Source organism: Penicillium cataractarum, assembly GCF_028827025.1.
Source record: "Penicillium cataractarum strain IBT 29864 chromosome Unknown utg000001l, whole genome shotgun sequence".
Classification (NCBI taxonomy): Eukaryota; Fungi; Ascomycota; class Eurotiomycetes; order Eurotiales; family Aspergillaceae; genus Penicillium; species Penicillium cataractarum.
The window spans coordinates 5533917-5561300 of record NW_026622737.1 but is presented as its reverse complement, the minus strand read 5'-3'; the positions used below and the strand labels follow the sequence as shown (position 1 = coordinate 5561300).

Genomic DNA, 27384 nt, shown 5'->3' with positions numbered 1-27384 from the left:
AGCGTTTACATAGCGACCAAAAGGAGAAGATCTCTGCGTCACTCCCGCCGACTTCTAGGTTAAGGCCCAACCACCAAAGGCATAGTGCCTGAGCGAGCCGGAAATAAAACCACGGGTTTCATGTCCATTTCCAGACTGTCTGAAGCTGCAACCGGACCTGGGCGGGTGTTGGCTCGGAAAGTCTGGATGTCTGTTTCAAACAAGAGGGGGATGTTCCAGCAGCCGCCGTGAACCCGTTGACGTCAGATGTTACCCTGCGGAAGGACCGGGGCAAGAAAAAAAGTCGAAAGACTAGAGAGAGCGGATAATCGTGTCTTCATGAAGAAAAGACTAGTTAAAAAGAGAGAGAGCTTCGGGCAGGAGAATTAACCTTCTCCAAATTAGGGCAAGTCTGTTTCTTCACAAAGTATAATTGGTTGGCGGTGGAGCTTATGCCAATTTTGAGATCGGCCCCTGTGAACATGATACATGTCTAGCTCTATACTCAATATCTATACATTCAATCAAAAGCAACCAACCAATTCGCTATGCAATTCGGGGGTATCTATCACTGTTTACATCACGCTGCATCCAATGCCGTACATGGCTCGTTCCACGTCGCCTTTCACTTGGTACCAGTCAACCCGGCGCTCCGCGAATTCAGAGACTTCCTCGACTCGCCAGATTCCGGAGAACCGGTCGGCGTCGGCGATAATTGTCGCCAGTTCCTTAGCATCAGACGGGTCAATCAGGTAGATTTGGGCTAGTTCACGGAAGGCTTTGAAGTAGAGGAGAAGCTCGTTATTTCTGAGCGTTTGGACGAACTTGAAGTAGTGGTTCATGTCGCTGAAATTGAGTTAGCGCAGGCAGTAGAGTAAAAAAGGGGGATGACATACCTGATCAGCTTTAGGGATCCTTCAACACTGATCCGCTGTCGCTTCAGATGTTTGCAGAGGGCAGTGAACAGGCGCAGGCCGACTTCTTGGTTAAAGACGTCTAGAGTGCTCTTGTCGGTGCTGCCCACCAACATCTGAGTATGCGACGAAACCACATCCACCACGGCCGCGGCGGCTTGACTGATGCCCACGTCCATGGTCTGTCGATGGGGATCCGATGAGACGCCTGGATTGAAATCCGTGGCAAGCTGTCGTGTGGCGAGAATATAATCCACTTCCTCCATAAGCACGTCAATACCCTTATTCAACCCAGCTGCCACACGCTCATCAAGCATTTGCTCGAACTTCTTCTTTTCCTTGACGGCCGGATCGAGGAAATCGTTTCGGTCCGTCAATCTCATGCCGATCAATTCCTGTTCATAGAACACGTCCACCATTTGTAGGATCAGATCACCGACGTTCACCAGCTCCAAGAAAGTAACCAGAGGCTCAACCCCTGAAGAATCACGCTCTTCCTGCTCTCGTGGGCGGTAGTTGGAGAGATGGTCCACGGCTTTGTCAAAGCCAATAATGACATGGCGAAGGCCCAAGAGACGAAGAAGGGCCACAAAGATGGCCTCACACTGCTGCTTGGCAGCCCGTCCATACTCTCCGCCCAATCGGACAAATTGAGCGGCTCTCTCCAGACTGGACTTGGCCGAGTGAACGAGATTCAGAGCAATTTCAATACTGAACAAGGACTTGATGCCTTCCATCTTTGTTTTCATAATGGCGGCCTTGGCTGCCAATTCCGTACTAGGAGCCTCTTCTAGTGTTGGTGTGGCCGGTGAAGCGATGGTGGAGAATCGATTGGGACTCTTCGCAGCAGATGGGTTACTGCGATTTGCCTCATAATCGGCTTTGGAGTCCCCGGTGGCCTTGTTACCCGAGAAACTCGGGAGAATGTTGACGGGCATCATGATCACCTTTTTGAACGAAGTGAGGAAGTCCCGCTTGTCCGCCTGGCGGTTGACATTGGACATGAGGAATGACTCGGTCGAGGCAGCTTGCTCTGAAAGCTGGCGATCCCAGTCGTCAATTGTGGCCTCGCATCCTTTTCGGAAGAAGTCAAGTTCTTCCGCCAAATATAAATCAATGTGTGGCTCATAGATTTTGATCACGACAGAATCCAGGTACTGATCAAACTTGTCGCCCGAATTTCGTATTGGCAAAAGTGACTCGGATAGATTCATGCACTGTACAAATGTAACCGAGACGGCCGTGAGGTAAGATTCCATATTTGTGCGATGCAGCTCATCGAAGATAGCCGTAAGGAATGGGTAGAGCACATGTTGCCCAACCTTTTCCATGAAGGGGGATGCCACATCCAGCTCAGGAGGGAACACACGATTCATGATTGTTACTTCCTCATTGTAGGCAACGCTCAGTCGTGTAAAGAACGCCTGTGTATGTTGCATCTTCACCTTTCCCGAGGCATCAATACAGTCCGCTACTGTTCCCAGCTCGGTCTTGCGTGTCATCAGGTGATTGTGGTGTATAAAAAGATCGACGGCTGCTTTACCGCCGTTGAGCGTCCATAATATGTGAGCGTATTTGCGCATAGTTTCATCAATATCGTCTGCCTCGTATGCATTTCGGAACTCGTTCAACGCGGCGGTTTCAAACATAGCCATCGTGCTCTGTAGGCGGTCCGTCCGATCTTGCCAGCCATCAGTCATATCAGAGTTTGAAAAGGCCACCAGTTGCGACAGCATTTGTGCCCGTGCTTGTTGATCGTTGTACTGGGTGAAGACCAAGTTATCCATTGAAGGGCCTTTCTTCGCAATGTCGTTGTAGAATGGCGCCAGAGCACTATGAATCCTCCCATATTCCTGACGCGCCTCGCCCCGTATGGATTTGGCGGTTTTCAAAATCACTAGGTCCGGGTCGTCTTCGACTGTTGTAGATGATTCGGGCGGTATGTTTGTATTGACCAGCTCAATCTTGTCGAACCCATCAGAGAGCTCCTTGACATCTGACGAGGGAGCCTTCTCGATAGCAATGACAGGAACTGCGCCACTAGTACCCGCAGGAATATCCTCTCCATCTTCAATGTTCGGATTGGCAATGGTCCCATAAGTTGCTTCAATATGCTTTCGAGCGTCTGCCTCGTCCCAGCAACCAATTCGTTTCAATCGCTGGACCCATCGGGTATCATCATACGCCATTTCATGTAGAAGCTTGCTTGATTGGGCGGCACGGATAAGGTCAACGGGGTCGAGGTAGTCTAGAATCGAGGACATGATCTCTATAGGCGAGTGGTTATTAGTGCATGGCCATGCATCGCAACATTCCTATGACGTACCAGCAGGCAGCGAAGCTCGAGCGATCTCCTCCATTGACGCCATACGCAACGAGGCCAGCACATCTCTGCGCGGCCGTGCAGGCGTTGTCCCTTTCTTCCCGTTCGGCATTGCGGTGTCTGTGGTTCTTCATCGGGAGATAACGAGATGTCCGCGGGGTGGGATAGTGACGGGCGCACTAGAGTCGACTCTCGTGACCCTAGATATCCCCGATAGAGCACCAGGTATGGAGCACACAGCCGTCCTGACAGAGCACCCAAGGAAGCAAAATTTAGGGAAAGAATTCACCGATACTCTCAGTGGTGGGAGCGCACCTGAGCGATCGCCTCCGGTTCGAGCGGCGATCAGCAGGGTCCGTGGCCACACCGCCTTCCCCGCGACTCGGCAGTATTTAGTAAACAAGCCCGAAGTATAAAGCCTTATCGTCCTAGCTATGGGAGCGTGATAGTTAAGGGTTTAGGGGGGTTAATGAATCATAGAGTTGAGAAGAAGTATAGAATTGCTTGATAGGAGTGAATACAATCTGTTGGGAATCTATTACAGGAAACAACAAAAACATCATCCGAAAGTGGGACACGCAGATGGGGATATCAGTGCTCAAGAAAACACAAAAACTATGCTAACCCCCTTCTCGCAGATACTCTGACCACAAGAGGTTGACTCCAGAAACAAAATAAAAACCGAAATGCTCTATCTCTATCCTACTATCATCATCCCTCCTAGTTCTCCTGGGGCTTCAAATAGGAGCGTGCCTGTGGCACGTGGCTTGCAGACCCTGTCGCTTCATCAAAAATATGATAGCCATAGTCTGCTGCATTTGGAGGTGTATACACTATATTTACTTCTGTTAGAATAACTGATACAAGAAAACATGAACTGGTATACTCACAGTGCAGTGAAACAGCCACCTGGTCGCTACTCGGGTTGTGAACCCGATGAAGCCCAATATCGTCGGAAATATAAGTCACCTCGTTCATGCCAAAGGTAGTTGAAGATTTGATTTCCAGTGGCTTGGATTCCCCAGGTTTGTTATCAGGTGATTTGTAAACGGTCTCATGAAGTTCTCCAGCAAGGACTTTCATGATGCAATGTGCGTTTGCGTGGTCGTGGATTGGTGATCCTTTGCCAGGGTTCCACACTAGAAGGAGCTACAAAATTAGCTTAATCAGATAGCTTGAGGAATTAATATCTGCTCACAATATTTGCCTTGTGGTTGATATTCTCAATCGCGTTGCGTGTATAGTTCTTGCTGCGGTCGTTGTGGAAATACTGGATCCAGTCGCTCGGATCGGAGATGTACTTCTCCAGTAAAGACCGTAAATAGTCCGAGTCAACATCTTCAGATGAGATACCCCCAGAGTGGCCCAAATGTTGTTTAATATCTTGCACCAGTTCCCCTAAGTAGTATCGCTCCTTAAATCGCCGATAAGGTGCGGCTGATCCTTTGTCGATTGTGGCGCTCGTGGCGGATACGGGAAGCATAAGAGGCAGCATGTTGGAAGGAAAAATGGTACAACTTGATGAATTAGTCACTTTGCTATGACCAACAGGGGATTCTAACAAAGTTGAAGATGTTTTATAAGAGATATCGAGGTGGACACATTGCAAACCATTGCGCAATCGCCGATGGACGATGACGTTGAGGGCAATCGGCGATTGACCCTACATACCGCTCATTCAATCTCCGAAAGATAAGCCTTGGTTTCAGGGATCACGCGCCCCTTCAAGCATCCAGTTTGGGATTTCTATAGGGTAATTCAAACTATGATCGACTAGTTTTCATGGGTTCGTTAATTACTTTGAAGAATAAGATCAAGGAGTGGTGGCCAAGAAAAGCCATCATTTGGCAAGGGCAGGGAGAGTTTAGATGAACACTACGCCGATTGTTATAGAATTTACTGAGGGACAGAAATGTGCAACGATGGACAGTACTTGTCAATTAGTTTTTATCATTACTATATCTTTGTCGCACGCCCTTAGCTAATGTCAAACTCAGGAATGGTAGTGAAGAATGAGTCGTTGTAGCATGTCGGATCAACAAATGCAGGTACGATAGGGGGGAACAATAGATCCTGGCCCTCTGAAACGGCTGACGTAGGCCGAGTGGGCTGAGCTGTCGTCCGCTCTGTGCTACTAGGTGTTGAATCTGCGGGGAAGAATTTGCGAAGTGGTTCCGTGCTCCATCGCTCCATCGAATCCGATAACGCGTCTGCCGCAGAGGTGCGCAGATGATTGTAAGCAGCGTCCGCGAGACCCCATATCCGTTTTGTACTCTTCAAACATCCGAGGATGAGAGTCACTCTGTTATAATGATGATCAAAGCACTCTTCGGTGTGCTTGATTGAAGTGGCCAGTTGGATCATTCCACAAAGTGCCAGGGCGGGAATGACAAATGGAGAGTGCTTGAGAACGTTTGGGCAAAGGGAGATAGCATCGGAGATTCGCCTGGATGCCTCGGTAGCCTTGATACTATGAACAGGGCGATTTAGGGTAGAGGCCATGTGACGAGTAGCAACGGGCCAAAACTGTTCGTTTGTTAGGGACAAGACAGGTTGGAGATCGCTTCGTGGAAGGTGTAGAAGCATAGTAGCGTATGCGATCGTAACGTGCGCTTGGAACATCATTTCATCAATGTTGCCGTACGAATCGACAATATCCAGCTTCCTAGGAGGTAAATGATTGACCCAGCTGACAAGGGCATTCTCAACCGCTTGAAGATGATCACGATGGTAGTCACGTAGTCTACTCAAGACGAGAGCCCTGCATAGAATGGTAGTCGCCTCGATGCGATAGCTAAAGGAAGAAAAAACGGTCTCTTCGGGCGCAAAGATGCGGCGTTTGAAATCGAGTATTTTCCGTGGTGCTGGAATCTCGCACGTTCCCGTATAGAACGAGTCCTCGCAGGGCAAGCCCACCTCCGGGGCCATTGCGCTACAAAGGAAGGTATTGCTCTTGGACGGAGCAGCGATAAAGATGTCTGTCACGTAAAGCTCCCACCAAGTCCTCCGGAGACTCTCGGCCTCGATACTATTCTCAGGGCGACCAGTTATGGCAAATTCGCGGCGATTCATGCCAATCTCCAAAGCAATCTCCACGCTATGCGAGAAGGCGTCCTGCGCCTCCTGCCATTCTCCGCGTGCGTATATCGCAATCGAGTAGATTAACCAGGCCTGAACCATACATGGTGAGCGGTCGGTATGACAAGTCAATTCAGCAAGAACTTTGTCTCTGTAATCTTGCGTGGGACTTGATGTAATATAGTGAGATCCAACAAAATTCACGACGAGCTGCAGAAAATCCGGATACTGGCGATCATGATAGACTGCACTGGGCACCAAGATTGGATGAGCGACATGGAAGTTTTCGTAGAAGAGGCGCAGAAAGCGATCATCATGAAACCAAAGATCCCGTGTAGGCTGAAAATGCTCTTGACTCAACCCAGTTCTCGGAGTTGTTATCGACCAAGGGACCGACCCTGGCCCGCGCTGCGGGGTGGTGCTATCTGGCGTATCTGGCTGTTCTGAACGAGATACGGGCAAGACGAGAGGAGCCTGATACCCAGGCTGCATCTCTGTCATCAACTCCGATGCAAGATCATGGGGTGATGTAGCATTCAGCTCATCGGGGTTATTAGATGGCGGTGGCTGGCGATCGGAGTCCTGTCGGGGTTTCCTGCGACCGCCTCGTCGCGAGGGAAGATACTGACAAAGGTAACCTTGCTGGACGCATCGCGAGCATGTCGGCCTATGTGCATCACATTTTAGATGCTGTTTCCGACACTCGGTACATGCCAGTGACACCAATCCGCTCCTCTTTGTTCTGGCCATCATGGAATGGGGAGGGCGTAGAGTGAAGTTGAGATCGGAGATGTCATGGGACTCGGGCGTTCGCAGCTGTTCCGACGAGCCCGGTGAGGCGGACACGCCCGGAGTGAAAACTATAAGCCCTTCCCCGTCGTTGTTGAGGGCTACCGCGACCATCTTGAGTGCCTCCTAAGGGGAATTTGGGGAGAAGTAAAGAATTGGGGGAATTAATTTCAAAGATTGCGATATTATGGGATGATTTGAGTAATTTACCCCTCCGATTATAGCGTTTCCAGGACTCGATTGAAATCAGCCATTAGTCCGCCATGAAGTAGGGATCCTCGCATATCCCTGACCTTCTTCTGCGCACGGTTGCCGAAGTGTAGCACTATTGATTCAAATTGCTTCTATTTTCTCATCCTCCTACAGTATCTTCATGTACAATTCCGGGGGGTCATATCGTCCAATGAAAATGGCAGGCTTATCAATCGGCGATTGACCCCCGAGTGATAAACCTGGGGCACTGAGGATCAATTTTGCCGGGCGGTGAATTGGTTTCTATTGGTGGCTACTGCGGATCTTGTTTCTTGTCAACTAGTTAACTACCTACACTCTCTTATAAAATCACCTCTTATCCAATCAAGTCCTTTTTCTATCGGTTTCCCTTTTGGTACCTTATGGCCCTGTTTTAGTGGTCTTTAGAAGTCTTCAATACAATTCACTCGTATCCACTCGTATACTACATACGTTTGAGTTCCTGGGAACCTGAATGATTACAATTATGAGCGAGTTGGTGTGAATGGCTTACACGCGCTCTCCTTCGTGCCACGAAGATCTTGCTCCTGGACGAGGCAACTGCTGCGCTGGATTCCCGGTCAGAACCAATGGTACAGGAAGCGTTGAATAAAGCTTCCGAGAAGAGGACCACGATCGGCCGTCGCGCATCGGCTGAGCACGATCCAGCATGCGGACGTAATCTGCGGTTTGGAAGCGGGAAGATTGGTTGGGATTGGCAATCACCGAGAGTTGATGAACAAGGGAGGTGTATACGCTCGGTTGGTGGAGATGCAGAATTGAGGCACTACCCCACAGCTAGCTCTACAGCTGTTCTACGATCATCGAATTTGAAGAGTTAAAAATGCATTTTAATATAATACAAAGCAGGTTTTTAATAATAGTGTTCCAGCCCTGGTTAGCATATGATAGTTATTGTGTTCTTGTGTCTACCGTATGTCGCATTTAGCGCACAAAGTGTATTTCCGCAAGTTATAGACGGGTAGACGGCAAATCACATACGGCCTGTCGTGCACAATTTGTTTCGTTTTCCTTTTTTGGGTTCAATTGAGCATTCCCTATATTCTCGAAACCTTTTCCGTCCGATATCATCATAATATCCGTATACTAGTCTATACCGTTTGAGCGCGCGGCGATACTCCGTAACCAAGGCCCACAAGATATCATGTCCAGTACTCAGTCCTTAGCAGGCCGGTTAGCGTTAATGTCGTTCAAACCCTCCTCTGCCCCTCCCACGACTATTCTTGCGGCTAGTTCTTCGCCAAGTGCGTTCGCCTCGTCGGCAGTTCTGAGTTTTGCATCAACAGTATCCTGGACGCTCCGGGAGCCATCCAGACTGACGACGATGGCAGTCATCCGCAACTCGTCGGGTCGAATCCATTCGGTCTTCACACCGATCGGGACACTGCAGCCGCCTTCTAGCGTTCACATCAGGGACCGCTCGGCGAGACAGGCAAGAGTTGACTTGTGGTCAGCCAACTGATCTAGCAATGTGCGCATTTCCTACGCAGCATGTCTTTCTAACCGCTTGGTAAGTACAGTACAGTAAATCTAAATATCTACTCAACCCCAAACTTTTCAAGAATTCAGAGTTCGTCGACATTATAGAGCAATGTCATCAGAATGCCTAGTATGATCCTATGATATTCATTTGTCTCAAAATAGTAGAAAAACCTGAAGAGAAAGGATTTCGGGCTATGAACTAAGCCTAGGCTGAAGATTTGTGTAATTTTCGAACCTTTGAGTGGTGTATCTTCCGTATTTGAATAATTGCAGAGATTTGTGTGATATTATGAAGATTGCATTTACGGTCTGGTAAATAACAATATGCGAATTCATACTTGCATACTTTTTCTTTTTTACCCAACTTTTATTTGTTGACACTTCATACCTTCTCTCCAGATCGAACCTTTGCATTTCCCAGGTCTTTAAGGCATGGGGCAACAAAGAGATCGCCGCGGGCGATACCTCGGAATGTGTGGAAGCTGACCAAAAGCCACAACAAGACGACCGAGACGGAGAATATCTGCTTCAGTTAGCTGCTGGAGTAGACTCAAAGATATTTATAGAATGAACGGGACAACTTACTGTGCCAAGTACCGAGAAGAATCGCGAAGGGAGCTCGTTGCCCATAGTACAAGTACAAGTGGTGAAGACTCCCAGGGGGAAAGTCAACGCCCACCATCCCATGTTGAACGGGAATTCCCTCGTTGTGATCAACGTGGTCACGGCAAAGGTAAGCCAAACCAGGCCGAATGCCCACAGTAAGATCCCGATTAAGAATCCAACACTGTAAAAGACATCTCCCGTGGTAGCACTGAGAGTATTCGTCTTGGGAAAGACTGTTTGTGCAACTTTGCCGAGTTTTTGAATACTAAACGATTGACGAATATGTCAGTATGCAAAAGCTTTGCAGCCTCCATGTTCTCTTTGAAGACTTACCCAAATCCACCCTGGCCAAGAGGACCGAGAGGAAGAAAAACGCTGACGAGCATCGCCTTGGGCGGGAGCTTGTAGAACATCAGGCGCTGCAGATAAATGCAAATAACCATGAGTGCCAGAGGAACCCCAATTCCCCACAGAATATAGCTAGCCAAGATGGTCGCTAGAGCTAGGTGTACATTCGGCAAGATGTCCGCTACAATCGCCCCCGATGCAGCCGCGACAACACACGAGACAATCGGCAGGAGCCAGGCAGCCGTCATTGACGAAAGGTCAAAAGTCTTCTGACTCGTAGTCCTTGAGAGTCGAGTCAGTCAAATCATGAATTGCACTCGCGAAAAAGGGCATCATACAGCAAGAAGGGAATCCCGATAGCGACCAGCACTGACACCACGGCGTCAAAGATCCAGATTGCCCATATGAAGTAAGCCGCTCCGTCACCCCACGCGGGGACGCAGACGAAGCAGAACATGTTGATAATTGTTGCAAGACCCATGGGAAACGTGCCCAGAAATAGCGACTGTACGGGGTGGGTAATCATGACTCTGAAGATCTCCGGATAGAGTATATAGCGTAGAAGCGTGATGGCCAAGATGATCGTAAAATAAACCACGTTCAAGACGAAAACGATGATGGAAAGATAATATAGCCATCTACCATTGTAAGGCAAAGTGTTGAGCAAGATTGAAACAATTCCTGTTCCCATGTTCACAGAAAACCAGCTAAGGCGCTTGTCAGTATCAATATGCTTCGGGTCATTCTCAAGGGAACTCACGCGGGAGTGAAATTGCGAATAACTCGACGCCAACCACGGTCATGTTTGGATATAGAAGCTGCCTCTGGGTGCTCACATTGAGCTGGTAGGTTATTGACAGCTTCCATGATGCCCGATTGCTTGTACCTCTTGCCCTTAGGTGAATAGAAGGGTACACTTCTCCAAGGCTTAAATAATCGCAGATGGGTAGCAGTGGATGGAAGACAATAGTCGAGATGACTGAAAAGTCACACTCAAGGTCATTCTAGAGGACATTATTTGAGTAATGAAATTTCGGCCGAGAGTAGAGGCAAATGACACATAGAACCAGAAAATTCTTCTAGGGCGTAGTGAAAATGAGGTTATGACGGAACCCGAACGGCGACTCTGTTGCGAGTCGCCGAGCCTTTGGCCGTCATGTACCAAATTTACAGATCGACGCAAAACCCCACCAAAACAGTTGAATTATGTCAAACGATGAACTTCAATAGAAATAACTACATACGCTTAGAATATGCCATTTTACGTATTTCAAATCGACCCTGTAAAGCATCGAGCACAATGTGGTTCTTGGAATGACGCCATCGCATTCCGGGCCGGTGTACGTAGGATCAACCCAAACGGCCTTTGACGTCCAGCAACTGACTGGGACAACTAGTCAATTCTAAATATGCATGGATCTCTTAGATAAAGGAACTTGAAACTACTTTTAAAGTCAGAAACATTTTGCCTGTAGTTATGTAGTTAGCCTTTACGTAATGAAATGGTCAGCGAGCGCACGGGGAGCATTTTGGTCGCCGTCCGAGTAAGTAGTGCTTGGCCAGATGGATCGCCGAGTCCGTCATGCCTTCCACTTGAGACTCGGTCATAGAGAGCGTTGACCACTACCTGTTATTTTTCCGTTACCTACTGCGTGTAGGCCTTGTTTCTTAACTTGTGGTATAAACGACTAAGCTCGATAAATTCGAAGTTCTTTATAGGCTCATGTATACTGCAGAGAATTGACTGAACCCCAAAGTAAAATTACATCTTCTACATCACTCAAAATGTTCATTGGTGAAAAAAGTTCAGCCGAAACAATACAAACGATGGATATTGCGATGCTTTATTTTTTGACAACCATAATCGAGACACTACCAAACTTGTAACAGTGACAACGAAGGTATCAGTCGCTATAGAACTGGAAATCATCAAGAGCGCTTCCTGATCGAACCATGGGTAGCGACAAAGCCTTTTGGGCTACCTTGACTTCCAAGAGGGCAGGGCCATCACTTTCCAACAACCACTTCAGCTTCTCCTCCACCTCGCCAACTTCCGAACAAGCCTCTGCTTGTACCCCCATTGCCCGAGCAGCTTCGACGAAATCAGGATTCTGGTTATGACTATGGCAAAAGCGGTTGTCATAATACACAGTTTGGAGATGTGTGACCATGCCCTGCTCTTCATTGTTGAGCAGAACCACCTTGACACCAATATTGAATTGGCTTGCGGTTTGTAGCTCATTCAGAGTCATGTTGAAAGATGCATCGCCGTCAATGTCAATTACCAGGGCGTCAGGCCGGGCAACCTTGGCCCCTATCGCGGCAGGGAGTCCATAGCCCATTGTACCCAGTCCCCCGGAGGTGATCATTGTCCGGGGATATTTCCAGCGGAAGTGTTGAGCTGCCCACATTTGATGCTGTCCGACGCCAGTGGTAATAATCGTTCGATCTTTGACAGGGCTCACTGCTTGGCAAAGTCGTTCAATAAACCTCTGCGGCAAGATCTGGTCATTTCGGCCGCTACGGTTGTATGCCTGAAATGGATATTTTGCCTTCCATTCTTGTATTTGTGATAGCCACTCTGGCCGTTCCGCCGATTGAATGTGTGGAAGGAGAAGCTGTAGATTTGCCGCACAGTCACCCACCACGGGAACTGTGGCTTCCACAACTTTGTTGATGTTCTTCGGTGAGATATCAAAATGGACGATTCCGCCGCGGCCCTGTTCAGCTGCCAATTTGGCTTCTGGTGCGAACTTGGCGATATTTCCGGTCACTCGATCATCAAATCTTGATCCCAAGGCAATAATCAAATCGGCTCTTTGGATTGCCATATTAGCATATCCGGACCCATGAAGTCCTAACATATGCAATGCTTTTGGATCTTCTTCATCGAAGGCTCCAAGACCCTGGAGACTGGTAGTCACAGGTATACTTGCCTTGTCGGCAAGTTCTTTCAGAAGTCGCGGCCCATCAGGTGTTGCAAGGATACCTTGACCGACGTATAGTACAGGCCTCCTCGCCACGTTGACCAATCTTGCGACTTCACTAATCGCACGCATCAACTCATCTTGTTTGAGTTGGTTTATGGCTGTCCTTGCCGTCCCCAGGTGCCGTGGCAAGACCGGTGAAAGAGGGATATTCTCACGTAGTCTTCCGGCCGTGACATCCTGCGGTAGCTCCACCAACACCGGGCCTGGCCGTCCACTTGTCGCAATTTCAAAAGCCTCGTTAATCCGTTTTGGTAGTTCGGCCGGGCTTCGAACGCTAATGTTCCATTTCGTGCATGGTCGGGACATAGACAAAACGTCTGCCTCCTGGAAAGCATCCAATCCAATCAACCCGGTTTTGACCTGCCCGCAAAATACAACCATCGGTGTGCCATCTGCCAATGCATCCATCATGGGAGTGATGAGATTTGTGGCTCCCGGCCCGGATGTAACCAGAACAACGCCGGGTTTTCCTGTAACTCGGGAGTATCCCTGCGCCATATGACCTGCTCCTTGTTCGTGGCGTGGCAAAATAAAGTCGAAGTTCTTGGATTTGTAAATCGCATCGAAGACTGGAAGGATCGCACCGCCGGGGTAGCCAACTGTGAGATGGAGATTAGTGCCAGCTAGAGTAAATGGAGGAGAGGTTCTAACAAATGTGTTTGACGCCGTGGTGAACCATCATGTCGTGGAAGATTTGCCCTCCCGTTTTACCGAGGAATCTGAAGAAGGTGGGTGTTAAAGACCAATACTTTGTTGGTATGAGATGGAACGTACGAGGCACTTGGTGGCAGTTTTGAGTCTAGGCAAGGTGCTGGGGATACCTTCGTGGCCGACGAAGATGCGTAGGTTCTATACAGAATGATTGTTTAGATTGGCTTGACTCAGGACTTCATCCGATTGAACTCACTCAGCAGACTGTGTCGCGGTTTGGTCTGTCGAGATTGCAGACTGGGGCATCACATTTGCAAAAGCCTGCGATGACAATCCTCGTCGTGTGCAACATCTTTCGAAACTCTTTCTGCTTCCTGTCCTTGATCGTATGATTCGAAACATATTAAAGTATGTGTATTAGACAACGTCGAAATCGTCGCAAACACAATTGCCGGGAATGAGCCAATTATCTGGAGACTATATAAAGGAAATAAGAAAGGCAATTTAAAGTAATTCAGATGACTCATGAGAAGGAAACAATTTGCGAGCAGTTCCGTCTACAAGCCAGGTCAATAGGAAACGAAAGGGGCTAGACTTCCTACAAAAACGCAGGTTACTCCAGACTGGCAAGACACTAGCCGAAGACGCTCATTGTTTTGCCCGGTTATAATCGGCATTAAGCAACGGAGCTATTGGACATTTGAGCACTAATTTACACGCCCTTCAGATGCATTGGGAATTCGGCCATGGATCGGCCCCTTTGGTCGCCGAAATGACTCACGATGATCCTCTCAGCGTCCGATAGCGGCGACGCATAAACAAAACCAGTGTTGGAATCTTAAATCAGAGCATCATCTACACACAAGACCTGCGGATATAATTTAGACTAATCTACTTGGTCAATTTCTCGTCTCGGCTCTTGTTTGTCGGGTATCAAATCCACCTGCTGGTGTGTGTGGAGTTGGTTTTGAAAGGCCCCACCATATACCTCTTTCACACTGCCAGCAATACTCCACGTCTAATGCCGTCCAAATTCAGCTATAGTATACATTGACAAGTCATTTAGGTGTATCAAAACTAAGTGTTCTATCCATGATGATTGTTCTTCTATTGGGCCTTTGAACTCGGATGTAAGAGAACCAAAATCAAGCACTAGCCTGCACTCAATATTGCAGAGAGCCCTAGAGAAAATATCACTAGGTGTGAGGAATGGTGTGGAGTACCGATCAAGGGGCTAAACTTGTCAGTACCTATGTTTAAGGATTCCATTTAACTCTCGCTTCTTGATCCTGAAACATTCACGACTTTCATCTTTATGGAGGCTTCGACAATTTTGACGCCCTGGCCAATCTACGCTGGCAGCGCAATTATATATTCCCGGTCCAGTCCATCTTTGAAATGTCGTTTAAATTAAGCTTAGCCCTCCAGGATTGAATTAAAGGAAGTCCACAACAAATTCAATAGAGTTACGTCAATACTTGATGGCCAAACTGTCAACTTGCTACTTCAGCACAGGCAATGGTTTAGTCAGATGGTGGCGCCCAAGTTCTGGATTCCTGGAGATCAATGGCATTGACGGACAACAAATTGTCCGACATCTTGTTGCTCTGAGTCCCATTAATTAAGTTTCACCACATATGAAATCACGAACAGATTTGGCCAGCAGTCGCTCGTGGTAGCAAGACATGTATAGACAACGATAGCTAAAGATGGCCGAAAAAGGAAAGTATCAAACATGGTCCCGTGACTTAGGTCTAGTCACGGGATCGGGGATGTCTGGTGGTGATGCCTACTAAAATGAGCATGGAAAATTATACTCGTGAGCCATTGATGAACGCTAGTTGCTTAACAACTCGAGTATTCCTCGAACGGGCACAGAAGAATCTATAGACGATTCAGTCAGTCCCATCACGTACTCTGAGGATATCAGATCACAAGGAATACGTGATTACTGCCTGCAAAACCAGGCCACCCACACAGCCGGTTTTCACCGAAGTCAGCTCGGCCGCCCCAGTGCGACCAATCAGCGTGAGGGTTTTACCCAATCCTCCCCCCAGCGAGAAACTTGACCTTCGACCTCAACTCGCACCTCTCGACAGCACCTCTCCTGTGCACCCACCCCCCTCCACCCCCCTCCCCTTCGTCTCGCTCGAAGCGAATCCCACCCTTTCACATCCATCGCTAATCGATCGGAGGGTCTGAATTCGTCATGCTGGGCCGTTCCCTTCCGCGCGTGGCCGCCCGGGCCTTCGCTCGCCAGCCTGTCGGCAAGTCCACGGTACGCTCTCATCACCCTCGTCCAACCCATTGAACCTCGCCGAAAAGGGCAATCGCTTCGATATGACTTCAATGCACGGGAAAAACGGGTTTTGCTAACGAATCTTGACAGCGTGCCTCGTCCACCGCCGCCGGTGCCGACGCCGCCAGCTCCCCCTTCTACCTCACCCTCACTGCCTCGCTCGCTACCGCCGCGGCTGCCGGTTCCGCCGCTTGGTACTACCATCTCTATGGCCAGGAGGCCTTCGCCATGACCCCTGCTGAGGAGGGGTGAGTCTTCAATTCCATTCCAACATTGGGAGTGACCAGCATGGTCGCTCCGTTACCCCGAGCCGAGGATTGTGCGGTCCGGACTGCGCATGATCAATAAGAACTAACAACTGCTTTCTCTATCCAGTCTGCACGCTACTCACTACCCCTGGGTGCACCAGCGCTTCAACAAGACCTTCGACCACGCTGCGTGAGTACCTATCTATTCAATGCCGCCATATCGCCGTCGCGCATCCACTGACATGAATTTTCTCGTCCAGCCTCCGCCGTGGTTTCCAGGTTTACCGTGAAGTCTGCGCCAGCTGCCACTCCCTGACCCGTGTCCCCTGGCGCTCGTTCGTTGGTGTTATGCACACCGTCGATGAGATGAAGGCCATGGCTGAGGAGAACGAGTACGACACCGAGCCCAACGACCAGGGTGAGATCGAGAAGCGCCCCGGCAAGCTGTCCGACTACATCCCCGCTCCATACAAGAACGACGAGGCTGCTCGTGCCGCCAACGGTGGTGCTCTTCCCCCCGATCTCAGCCTGATCATCAAGGGCCGTCACGGTGGCTGCGACTACGTCTTCAACCTCCTGACTGGTTACCCCGATGAGCCCCCAGCGGGCGCCAGCGTTGCCGAGGGCATGAACTTCAACCCCTACTTCCCTGGTACCGGTATGTGAAGCATGATTTGTTATCATTGGCATCCAATTGGCAGCTCTAACATGAACATGATAATATAGGTATTGCCATGGGCCGTGTCCTCTTCGACGGTGTTGTCGAGTACGAGGATGGTACCCCCGCTACCACCTCCCAGATGGCCAAGGACGTTGTTGAGTTCCTCAACTGGGCCGCCGAGCCCGAGATGGACGACCGCAAGAAGATGGGTGTCAAGGCTATCGCTCTCCTGACTGGCCTGTTCGCCATCAGCATCTGGGTCAAGCGCTACAAGTGGGCCCCCATCAAGTCCAGGAAGATCGTGTACAGCCCCCCAATCGGTCCCCGCCGCTAAACGTGATGGCTACGAGGCCTGTATGAGTTTGGAAAATGGGAGAGGCTGACGAGGCTATGTGACCCATTGGGGCATACCCCCTGTATTATTGCCCCGTCGGTTTTGGCCTAAGAAAGATCTCTTTCGTCATCTTGTTTTTGTGTCTAGGGTCGCTGTCCCTTTGTTTTGTTAGAACGCTCCCAGCACACGTGTATCTGTATCCTAGATATATCTCTTTTTTTTGCCCCTTTCCGAAAACTGTGTGCTCGAGGAGTCAACTGAATTTAATTTCCTTTGTGTGAATGCGTTCGGTGCAACATGTCCCCACTCAAAAAGGATATAGCAATTAAATTTGGTCCTTGGCTGGATCAGAAACAACACTGCTGGAGGGTCAACCTCTAGCACGAAATGTACATTTGTTCTTGTTCAATATTATTAGAGGAGCTAATGTAGGATATATATAGTATAGGTTGTATTTAACATGTTGAGTGATGAACTTCAAATCGACGGGGTATCTTCCAATGTGCGCTCGCCATCTCCAAACACTTTCTTGAAGAAATAATCATAGCTGGTCCACAGCCCTGCGAATACGACATTCGACAAGTTCACCAGCCAAGGCGGGCTTCGTCCATCTGGACCCGCGAATCTCTTCGAGAATCCCAGAAGAGAGAGAATAACCGGACCCCATACAACAAGGAAAATCACTTTCCCGACCTTTTGGCGGAAGGTCGTGATCCTGTACGTGTGGATCTGAGAAAGGTAGTTTTGATATGAGATTGGCAGGTCGTGCTCGGCAGCGCCTGTGACAAGCAGATTCAGGTAGCGGGCCGAAGGCTGCGCATACTCAGGATCGGGACGCATGTTCGGTCCCACGTCACCAAATACAGAAGATTTGGGACATGATGTATACACGACAGAGGAATCAGCATGTTTGGCAGCCTCTTTCTTCTTTCGATCCTCATCTGCGCTAGGTGATAGAAGAGTGTGGGCCTTGAATGGGGTGGTTTCAGGATGATCTGGGACTGGATCGGTAGACTTGAAGCCCTTCGTAAAGGGATAGCAATCAATGACCACGTCTCTGTACCCGCGGCCACCACCCTCTGTAGCGATGATCTTCGCATAATCGGCCAAAGTCACTTCATAAACAACTCCAATGAGCGGTTTATGCCACCGATTCCTGTCCGCCTCTGAGCTTTGTACCTCTCGCGTCTCGACAAGAAGTGGCTCCTTTTCTGATAAGAAGTCCCCATCGATGATAGATAGGTCGCTATCTTGCGATTCTCTGTCTTCATTATGGACAAAGCCGGGATCCCGATATTGTGTGCCTGCGAAACACGGTTCCGCGTATGGGATCCCGGGGAGGTCGAATGTCAGGCGGAGCTCTGGTACAAGCACCCGAATCTCCGAGAGCGGTTTGATCCCGCGCATACCACGGAAGGTCTGAGAGGCCAGGTTCGAGCCGTATGCTAGGTATAACACGGTCTCTCCCTCTGCAGACGTTCCAGTCAATCCCTGCCCACTCTCCTGTTGTTCTGTGACCTTCTCCGAGAGATGCGCATCTCGATCGAGGGAATCCGCACTAATGGAGGCGCGGCGGCGGTCTGAAGTGGTGGTAGGGAGAGGATGGGTATCAGGATTCGCGGATTGAGTGAGACCAGTTGGTAGAGCACCGCGTAACCGAGTGAGTGGCTCTATCGCATTGAAGCGGCCTTCGGTCTTGGGGTGTGCTTCCTCGTCACCCGCTCGTCGGGGGTGGTTCGCAGTCATCACGAAAAAAGTATGCCTCCACGTGGGGAAATGAACAGCTAGAGGCTGGAAGTCAGTTCATCGGGTTAGTCACCGGGGGAAAGCATGTTTAAATAAACAGCGGTGGACGCTGGTTCGGACGAATTGATGCGTCGCATCCGCAGCAGCGAACCAGAAGCATTGCTAAGCCGGTTTGCTGCGATTAATAATCGCGGTGACGGAGCAACTGGTGCCCGGGCAAGCAACCAGCGGGATTTGGACAAGCCGATTCCCGTTGGAGATGCCTGTGAGGCTCTCAAGAATCGGTATAGCTTCCAGTTGCTCCATCCAGCTCGCTTAACTCAGTTGGTAGAGTGCGTGACTAGTATGTTATGTAATCACGAAGTCGCTAGTTCAAATCTGGCAGTGAGCATTTCCTTTTTGTCTTTTTGATATTAGCACTCGACGAAATGGCAGCCAATTTTTGCTGTCATGTTGGAATCCAAGCTCATGGCTGTTATTGATTTGTGACGGATTGAGAGTAGATTTGCAGGCACCTTCGTACTGTGATGACTTCACTGGTATCGAGAATCATCTCAAAGGTGAACAGTCAGAGTGACGCTGATTGAGTCATTCGCCAAGAAACGAAGCCGAATCATGATTAAGCCAGTGTCGCTCCATCATTTGAGATTGATGGAGCGCTCATCGTGCGAGGAGTTGCTTGTGCATAGGAAGTAGAATGTAGCAAGCCTTTGCTGAACATGATGCAAGAGCAAATCATCCAAACTCGTTGCATCGATATATTTCCATCATTCGAGGATCTTGGAAGGCCTTAAGTTAGTGAAGAGTCAAATAGAGTCACTCCTGACCAGTGACTTCTAGAAATTATGAGGCATCATGTGACGCTCGTAGCTGCCGTTGACGTTGTGGTTGCGAACTTCCCTCACCTCACCTCCCAGCAGCCTCAGCATCAGAAGACCATCCCACACGAAGGCAGGTGCAATTGCAGACCAACACCATCAAGGGGTTAAGTGGGGTGGTTGAGTTGTGAGGAGAAGAAGCACTCGAGGACTCAACTCAAATCAGGCTCGTGGTTACCCAGATCCATGCTCAGGCCTGGGTTGCCCATTCTAACGATGGTTTTGACTTTTAGTTTCCTGATTCGACTCAAGATTCAAATCGGTCCGGATATACTTCTGCGTTTAACAACCAACTCAGGTTTCAAACGAGCGGACGTGTGATTCTTCCGCCCTCAATGGAACGGACTGCCTACGCAAGGCTATCGAAATCGAAGTTCCGGGCAGTCACAACTACCGTCATCCAGTTGGACTCAGGGGATGTAATCTGTGCTAAAGACCGGGAGACAATGGCGCGGCAGATGTCTAAACGCAGGGAGAGTTGCAATTCAATGGGCACTCAAGGAGAAGCCTCCGCAAGTCACGTTGGCACAGAGGCAGTAGAGGTGTCTAGCAGACCTTCAGAACCCATGCAGGAGGCAGGCGGGGTTCCTATTTATAAGGAGTCCCCAGCTGTGGAGGATTCGTCAGGATTAGCCAAGATCGCGCGCAGGGCCAGTCACGCCAACGCAAATGAGGCTGCTACTGAGCACGTCATACCGGGCATCCGACAGGCCCAATCAGAAGGCATAAGCGAATCTACAACAAATATCAAGGAAGCAGAGAACCAAGATACGGAAAGATCTGCTCATCTTCCTGCGTTAGACGTTGATCGCATTGACAATCCTCCGGCTGCCATCGACACACACGTGAACCCCCCACAAAGCAACCCTAAACGCAATTCTCGCTCCAAAGGGGGCCGAAGTGGTATTGCCCACTCAAAGATTACTTGTCGAAATCCAAGGAAATCCCAGTCATCTGCGCAGACTTCCTTGGAGCAGATTCGACCGCGGCGCTCTGCCCGGAGAGCATCTACTTCTAACCCCAAGGCTGATGTTGACTGGAGTGAAGACATCCGACCTACTGATGACGATAAATCTTCTAAGAATGGGAGAGAGGCCTCCAAGCACACCTCTGTCTCTTCACCGGATGCTGAATCGAACAAAGTCTCCAACAAGAAACGCAAAGCACCGAAGGTGAAACCAGGCTCAGGCAAACGACAGAAGGCTGCCAAGGGGAAGGACCATATCAGTGCCCGGCTTCCTTTGACCACTGAGACCGGAGATAACCCTGATTCGGCATCAAATATCTTTGATGAACAGCTTGATAACGCAGGCACGTGGGATGCTGTTGATCTGCCTGTAGCTTCTTTTCCCATCTTCGAACAAGAGAATGCAAATGAACCCAAAGCCATGGACCAACATGGGCTAATCGAGCTTTCAAGCGACTCCTTGCTGCCATCCAACATGTCAAGCCCGGCAAAATGCACCGATTCACCAAAAGCCAACGGACAGGGAGCGAAGGCAACTTGTCATGGAAGGGGCATCACTGTTGGGCAGAAAATTGCGGATGCACTCCGCGAGGCCGGATTGAACCCCCAAAATCAACCCACCGTTGAATCGCGCTTCTCTTCTACCCTGATGCCTGCTGGTCGGACAGCCCCCAAGGTTCCAAAAGACTATGCTACGCTACAAACCCGACTTCAAACACGAGTTCACCGGCCTCAAAATCCATTCAGCCCGGGGCTCGAGATGGTACAAGATGAGCCATCTGCCCCGTCTACAGCTGGAGGACAGGCGAGTTCTAACGACCAAGACCTGGTACCAATCGCCAATACTGACAAACCACTGAAGACCACTGTGTCTGTAGAGTCACCTGTTCCGCCAGCCCAATGCTCATCAGACATACAGAAGCTGTTGCATAGTGCCGAACTTCTGAAACGTAGGGGAAGTGGGGATAAAGCCGACGATCCAATGGAGATTCCTGACGACAGCTCGCAGGCAACGCATTCACCAGAGGCAATGTGGATGGATTCGATCCAACCAGATACATATCAAGATAACCTGCAAGTCGACACACAGCATCTGGAAAGCGAGCTTGACACGCTATCACAGAGCGCGGAAGTGCCGATCCTTGACTGTATCACGATGCTGCCGGTCCAAGAGAGTGAAAGCGAGCAAACCCCAGAATCCCAGAAGCCGCTGCTGAGCGCGCACACTCGTACACGACAGGGTGCTCCGCTTGAAGGTTCAAAGTCAATCAAAAGGAAGAGTGTCGTTGATCGTAATGGGAGTCCTCGACTTTGTCCGCAGGAGGCCGGGGAACCACGCCTCGATATTGACCGCTTCCTCCTTCAGAGCATCAGGATCGCAGACTCCAGTTCAAGTGAATATGATGAAGAAAACTCTGATGGTTATTACTCCGAGAGCAAGTACCAGCCTGGAAGCACATGGTCCAAATTCCAGCGAGACATGTTCATGGAATATGGAATTGGACCCGAAGAGCTAACCCCAGGTATAACTGGAACGAGACTTGTCGGCGATGGTGTCAATGTCGATTCTCGAGCGAGTCAACTCAGCGCAGCGACCAGTGAGGAGGACACCGAACTTCGTCAAGATGAGCATAGGGACCACAGTATCGCCAGAAGACACGTCTCCCATGATGAAATAGCGCCCCCAACCGCGCCCAGATTCATCCCGACGACCATTGATGACCCGAAGATGGAGGCCGAGGATGATGCAAACGTTGAAACTAACCAGAGGCGAGGGTCTACGGAGAGCTCAGGTTCCACGTCCCATCACCTGCTCATGCATGGCAATCTGGAGAATATGGATTGGATCTCAGATCTACAATCTGCTCAACAGAGTGCGCATAGCCTCCTATTGGAAACCAACCAGGTAAGTCGCAATACCAGATACCTGCAACGTGGACCGATGCTAAGAACTCTGACAGCGTCTGTCAATCCAGCTTGCCGCTGAGCAGCACACTATCCGAAAAGTGCTGCAGATCTATCGACAAGGATGCAATCGCATTCTCGATGATCTGTCCCGAGCTCAAGAAGCACGAATGCAGCTGTACCGCCAGCAGATGTCGTCCGTCAAGGAACAGCACACTCAGATCTGCCAGGAACTAATTCAGGGGTTACAGGAGCTGGACCATCGGGTATAACAGGGGCCATAAAGGAAGGGGGAAAGTATTTTTTAAGCGACCCAAGCGTCGGAGTTGACCATATTAACTCGCATGAGTTAAACAGCCACAAGTTGTTAGTTCTTGTTTCTTCGGCGGGTGACGCACATTGGCGTCGGTCACCGAGGATCACGTGTCATGGGTTCTCCGGTTGACTCATTTCCTCCCTTGCCCTGAACCTTTTCTGGTTCTTATTTTTAAAGTCGAAGCTTTATTCTCTTTTGAATACCTCTGAAATATACTCAATTGACCATCTCTTACCCCTATATCCCCTTCCTTGTCCCTCTTCTAGCCCAATTGCGCGCACTCTCCATCCCTCTCTCTTTACCCCGCCATGTCGGTAAGTTCCACCCCTCATGTGTAACCCGCAAAGTCCGTCGTGGCACCATTGATCCTAACCAATCGTTAGTTCTTCATTGAAAATCCCAATGTGGGAAATACCAGCCATCTCGAAGACTCAAGGAGTATGCTATTTCTCAATTCCTTCCTCCCCAATGGCCCCTCCCTAGCTCACACTCGATATAGTTCGCGGCTACAACCCCCTCACCCCACCTAACCTCCTTCAACATGAGTTCGCATTGACCGACAAGTCACGGGAAACCGTCCTCAAGGGCCGTGACGAGGCCGTGGCCATTGTGCACGGCACCGATGCCGAGAGGCAGCGTCTCATGGTGGTCATTGGACCCTGCTCCATCCACGACCCCGACATGGCCTTGGAATACTGCGACCGGTTGATGAAGATGAAGGAGAAATACGCCGATGACCTGCTCATTGTCATGCGCTCCTACCTTGAGAAGCCTCGCACCACAGTCGGCTGGAAGGGCCTGATCAACGACCCCGATATCGACAACAGCTTCCAGATCAACAAGGGTCTGCGCGTTTCCCGCCAGCTCTTCGTCGACCTGACCAACAAGGGCATGCCCATTGCCAGCGAGATGCTCGATACTATTTCCCCCAGTTCTTCTCTGATTGTCTTTCCATCGGCGCGGTCGGTGCTCGCACCACCGAGTCCCAAGTTCACCGTGAGCTGGCCTCCGGTCTATCCTTCCCCGTCGGTTTCAAGAACGGTACCGACGGCTCGCTCGATGTCGCCGTTGATGCTATTGGCGCCGTCCGCCACCCCCACCACTTCCTGTCCGTCACTAAGCCCGGTGTTGCCTCTATCGTCGGCACTGTCGGCAACCCTGACTGCTTCGTCATCCTGCGTGGCGGCAAGAAGGGTCCCAACTACGATGCTGCCAGCATCAAGGATGCCAAGGCTAAGCTGGAGGCCAAGGGCATGACCCCCCGTTTGATGGTGGACTGCAGCCACGGCAACTCTGAGAAGAACCACAAGAACCAGCCCAAGGTTGCCGCTGTTCTCAGCGAGCAGATCGCCGCCGGTGAAACCGCCATCATGGGTGTCATGATCGAGAGCAACATTAACGAGGGTGAGTTCCTACCAGAAATTGGATTGGTGTTTTCTGCAACTTATTAACCCGCTTCACTACAGGCAACCAAAAGGTCCCTGCCGAGGGCAAGGCCGGCCTCAAGTACGGTGTCAGCATCACGGATGCCTGCATCAACTGGGAAGACACCGAGACCACGTTGGAGACATTGGCTCAAGCCGTTCGTGCCCGGAGACAGAAACTGAGCGTCGCTAACTAAAACCGCGTCGCTATGTTCTTTTTGTCTTTTTTCTGCCTTTTTATGACACCGGGATGTCACAATTGAGGCATTTCACGAGCGTATTGTGCCATGCGAATCAAGGAAAAAGTTTTGATGCTTTTGGATAATTTCTAAATGAGACAGAATATAAATCTATTCTCACACTTGCCTTGACAATCTTAGGTAGATTCGATGATAAAACTTGGAAGTTTGTATACTCTATTAAGGAGAAGTAGCATGGGACTCGGCGTTTCTATTAGAGCTACCGGAACTACGCATGGAAAATTTTCAGCTTCGACAGAACATGGAAAGTCTATTTGAGAGCTCACTATATGAAGACAAGAAAGAAACATGACTCTTATATCCAATCCACCGTAGTGGCAAACAATTATATGCAAGTAATCCAACCAAAACCAGGATGCATGACCAGCATGAGAAATGCAGACATGAAAGTCCCCATCATCCTCATATCCCGATCCCACTATCTCTCCACGGACCTTCTCGAGGGCCCAATTCAGGAATTTTGAAATCGACAATGCAAGCCGCGAACGACGGGCGTCTGATTGAGGAATCCTCTTTTTCGGATAACGCCGCGGCAACGGTACTCGTAGGCTCGAGACCATCCAATGTCATGCTCGGAACGAATCGAGTCGTCCCATATCGACCGACAAAATCATCCCGTAGCTCAGGAAACTTGCGCTTTCGAGACCCTTCCAACGGGGACGTCCCCAGCTTAGCACGATCAACAAGTCGAGCATTCTCCAAACTCCCGTCCGAACCGACGGCCACCACTTTGCACGGCGACTCCGCAATAGTCCGGGCAGTCGATGTGAGGGTATCAATATCGAAAACGTGCGCTTCACCCGCGGCACCGAAAGCCCAAACCCGGGCACCACCGTTTGAAGACTGCAGCGCGAGTTCAACCACATTATCCACACGACCAATTTCCTTCCCGTAGATCTTGAACGGCCACATCATCGCAGTCGGTCTATAACTGACACTCAACAGAAACTCCCAATCCCCATTCTGATTCTGGACCAGACTCTCGCGACGTTTGCGGAAGCGCTCTGAATCGACGAACCAGTCTCGCGCGAGATCGCTATCGCCCATTACACCCTCGCCTTGGCGTTGGCGTTCTTTGCGAATCACGTTGAAGACGTCCAGTGGGATGGAGTATAGGACGATGCGATCTTGATATGCGGCGACGACGCGGAGACCCCAGCTTAGATCTGAGCCGACGGTGAAGACGGTCGGGACAGGGGCTTCTTTGATGCTTTCTGTTGGATCTTCGCCGAAGGGTGGGACGCATACGAAGGCTCGAGTTAGACTTGTTGGGCCGCCGATTGGAGCGTCGGAGCCAATGCAGAGCAGACCGGTGCGTGGCTCCACGAAGATTATGTGGAAGCCGTCATTGATGGGGACGGCGCGATAATGGTGGCAATGTGTAGCTCGGACAAGGCTTAGGGAGGATGTATTGGGTGGGCTGCGACGGCTGAGAGAGTGGGCGTTGGTGAGGAGGTGGAATTGGCATTTCTTGGGATGGTCTGGGTAGGGGGATTGTCGGCATGCGCACTCGTGGACTCCAGGACCAGTCAGGGATGAGATGAGGCGTAGTTCTGAGGGATTTTCTAGAGTGCTGGGTAGGAAATGGAGGACTTCTGAGGGTTGGGACATGGGGAAGTGTCTGCGTTGGTCTTTCTGGGTTGTTTCGTCGACCCAGTGGATTTCAATGCCTCCTGCGCATCCGAATGCCACGCATCGATGGCCAGGGCAGAGTGCAATTGTTCGTGGGGGATGATCCTCCGAGCAGACATTGTAATAGAAGTGTGGAGATGAGGAATTTGTTCTCGACATCCTACGCGGGCTCTGCTGAGGTTCGGATTTGGGTGACCTCGTAGTCGTTGCTGGACCAGCAGCATGCGAAGCGTGATCGGGTATTTCCATATCGCAGACCATACCAACTCGATTTTGCAACAAAGCTGCGACCACGAAGCGCGGCGTGCTCGTGTCGAAAGTCGCGGATAGAACCTCAAACGGGCATTCGATACTGGAAATTGGTTCCAGGTTCGTGTCTGCCAGATCGGCTGAGAGCACCGAGGTTGTCCTCCTTCCACGTAACTGAAATACATAGATCATGCAGCCAGTGGTTGCAAGAACATAGTTACTGCAACTGCTCACGCTGAAAGTTGACGATGCATACGAACTTCCATTTTGAGCAGCCTTCGATAATCCAATGGTAGGGCATCTCCGAGACTTCGAGGCCGTCCCCTTGGACAGCCCGGAGAAGTCGACGATTTCTGATTTCACGAAACCAGACTTTTCGACATTAGCCTTTCGCCCTGAGAGCAGACATTCAGTTGCGAATCGCTTGCTCATTCTCCAAACATCACTTTCTTCCCTGGAAGGGCGACGAAGAACTCGTTGTTTCTCGGCATCTTGCTTGTAGGCATCCCACCATCCGGCCCGTTTCAGCATTCCTTCTAGTAGTTTGCGGTTGAGACTGACTCTCATCCATTGCGAGCATGTTCTTCGGGCATTGTCAAAGTCCCGAGGGGTTAACATGGAATAAATTTGGAGTAGAATTTCGGCGGGAGCGATGTTGGCCGCCGGAGGCGTTGAGCCACCTGCAATCTTCGAGCAATCATGTTGCGCGAATACTGTGAGAGGTTCTTCGGGGTCGCTGATAGATATTGAGTTTTCAATCGCAGGCTGGGAGTTTTGTTTTGCAGCGACATTTGCCGTATCTAAGTTTGGCACTTGTCGAATTTTAGCAGCTTCAACATCGGGAACCTGCCCGGTACGGCTGTAATTGCGAGATCTCAAAGATGGCATGTCGACAAAATGCCGAAGGGATTCAGTGGCTCGACATGTATGACAGAGCCTCTAGTCGTTTTGCCACGATGATCTCAATGTGCAGGTAGTCCAAATTGCGAATGGCAAATCAAACAGATCGTGAAAAAAATCCGATTGCCAGCAATCGAGGTAGAAACAGGTCGA

The 27384-nt window shown here is 50.0% G+C and overlaps 11 protein-coding genes across 11 annotated transcripts; 3 read left to right on the top strand and 8 right to left on the bottom strand.

Moving 5' to 3' along the window:
* Positions 1-554: 554 nt before the first annotated feature.
* On the bottom strand, positions 555-3328 carry N7496_001980 (exocyst complex component Sec10 family protein; the record flags this gene model as incomplete). The annotated part of the gene is made up of 3 exons (XM_056694911.1): positions 555-825; positions 876-3162; positions 3220-3328. The coding sequence occupies 3 exons, from the start codon at positions 3326-3328 to the stop codon at positions 555-557; spliced, it is 2667 nt and encodes an 888-aa protein (XP_056561640.1).
* A 608-nt stretch (positions 3329-3936) lies between these two features.
* Positions 3937-4711, bottom strand: N7496_001979 (Cysteine dioxygenase; the record flags this gene model as incomplete). Its single annotated transcript, XM_056694910.1, has 3 exons — positions 3937-4049; positions 4107-4365; positions 4415-4711. 3 exons carry the CDS (start codon positions 4709-4711, stop codon positions 3937-3939), a joined length of 669 nt encoding a protein of 222 aa, XP_056561639.1.
* Positions 4712-5193: 482 nt separating this feature from the next.
* N7496_001978 (Zn(II)2Cys6 transcription factor) lies at positions 5194-7197 on the bottom strand (the record flags this gene model as incomplete). The annotated part of the gene is made up of 1 exon (XM_056694909.1): positions 5194-7197. One exon carries the CDS (start codon positions 7195-7197, stop codon positions 5194-5196), a length of 2004 nt encoding a protein of 667 aa, XP_056561638.1.
* A 1293-nt stretch (positions 7198-8490) lies between these two features.
* Positions 8491-8670, bottom strand: N7496_001977 (porphobilinogen deaminase Hem3; the record flags this gene model as incomplete). The annotated part of the gene is made up of 1 exon (XM_056694908.1): positions 8491-8670. The coding sequence occupies one exon, from the start codon at positions 8668-8670 to the stop codon at positions 8491-8493; it is 180 nt and encodes a 59-aa protein (XP_056561637.1).
* A 529-nt stretch (positions 8671-9199) lies between these two features.
* Positions 9200-10638, bottom strand: N7496_001976 (TDT family transporter; the record flags this gene model as incomplete). The annotated part of the gene is made up of 5 exons (XM_056694907.1): positions 9200-9340; positions 9403-9688; positions 9757-10053; positions 10110-10478; positions 10532-10638. 5 exons carry the CDS (start codon positions 10636-10638, stop codon positions 9200-9202), a joined length of 1200 nt encoding a protein of 399 aa, XP_056561636.1.
* A 1037-nt stretch (positions 10639-11675) lies between these two features.
* Positions 11676-13718, bottom strand: N7496_001975 (uncharacterized protein; the record flags this gene model as incomplete). The annotated part of the gene is made up of 4 exons (XM_056694906.1): positions 11676-13360; positions 13413-13480; positions 13536-13610; positions 13669-13718. 4 exons carry the CDS (start codon positions 13716-13718, stop codon positions 11676-11678), a joined length of 1878 nt encoding a protein of 625 aa, XP_056561635.1.
* A 1824-nt stretch (positions 13719-15542) lies between these two features.
* Positions 15543-16954, top strand: N7496_001974 (ubiquinol--cytochrome-c reductase catalytic subunit CYT1; the record flags this gene model as incomplete). The annotated part of the gene is made up of 5 exons (XM_056694905.1): positions 15543-15690; positions 15802-15959; positions 16087-16149; positions 16220-16617; positions 16686-16954. The coding sequence occupies exons 1-5, from the start codon at positions 15622-15624 to the stop codon at positions 16952-16954; spliced, it is 957 nt and encodes a 318-aa protein (XP_056561634.1). The 5' UTR covers positions 15543-15621.
* Positions 16955-17431: 477 nt separating this feature from the next.
* N7496_001973 (uncharacterized protein) lies at positions 17432-18700 on the bottom strand (the record flags this gene model as incomplete). The annotated part of the gene is made up of 1 exon (XM_056694904.1): positions 17432-18700. The coding sequence occupies one exon, from the start codon at positions 18698-18700 to the stop codon at positions 17432-17434; it is 1269 nt and encodes a 422-aa protein (XP_056561633.1).
* A 1213-nt stretch (positions 18701-19913) lies between these two features.
* On the top strand, positions 19914-22722 carry N7496_001972 (uncharacterized protein; the record flags this gene model as incomplete). The annotated part of the gene is made up of 2 exons (XM_056694903.1): positions 19914-22451; positions 22522-22722. The coding sequence occupies 2 exons, from the start codon at positions 19914-19916 to the stop codon at positions 22720-22722; spliced, it is 2739 nt and encodes a 912-aa protein (XP_056561632.1).
* A 352-nt stretch (positions 22723-23074) lies between these two features.
* On the top strand, positions 23075-24387 carry N7496_001971 (3-deoxy-7-phosphoheptulonate synthase; the record flags this gene model as incomplete). The annotated part of the gene is made up of 5 exons (XM_056694902.1): positions 23075-23080; positions 23150-23204; positions 23266-23636; positions 23699-24170; positions 24233-24387. The coding sequence occupies 5 exons, from the start codon at positions 23075-23077 to the stop codon at positions 24385-24387; spliced, it is 1059 nt and encodes a 352-aa protein (XP_056561631.1).
* Positions 24388-24852: 465 nt separating this feature from the next.
* N7496_001970 (uncharacterized protein) lies at positions 24853-27219 on the bottom strand (the record flags this gene model as incomplete). The annotated part of the gene is made up of 1 exon (XM_056694901.1): positions 24853-27219. One exon carries the CDS (start codon positions 27217-27219, stop codon positions 24853-24855), a length of 2367 nt encoding a protein of 788 aa, XP_056561630.1.
* Between the last annotated feature and the right edge of the window lie 165 nt (positions 27220-27384).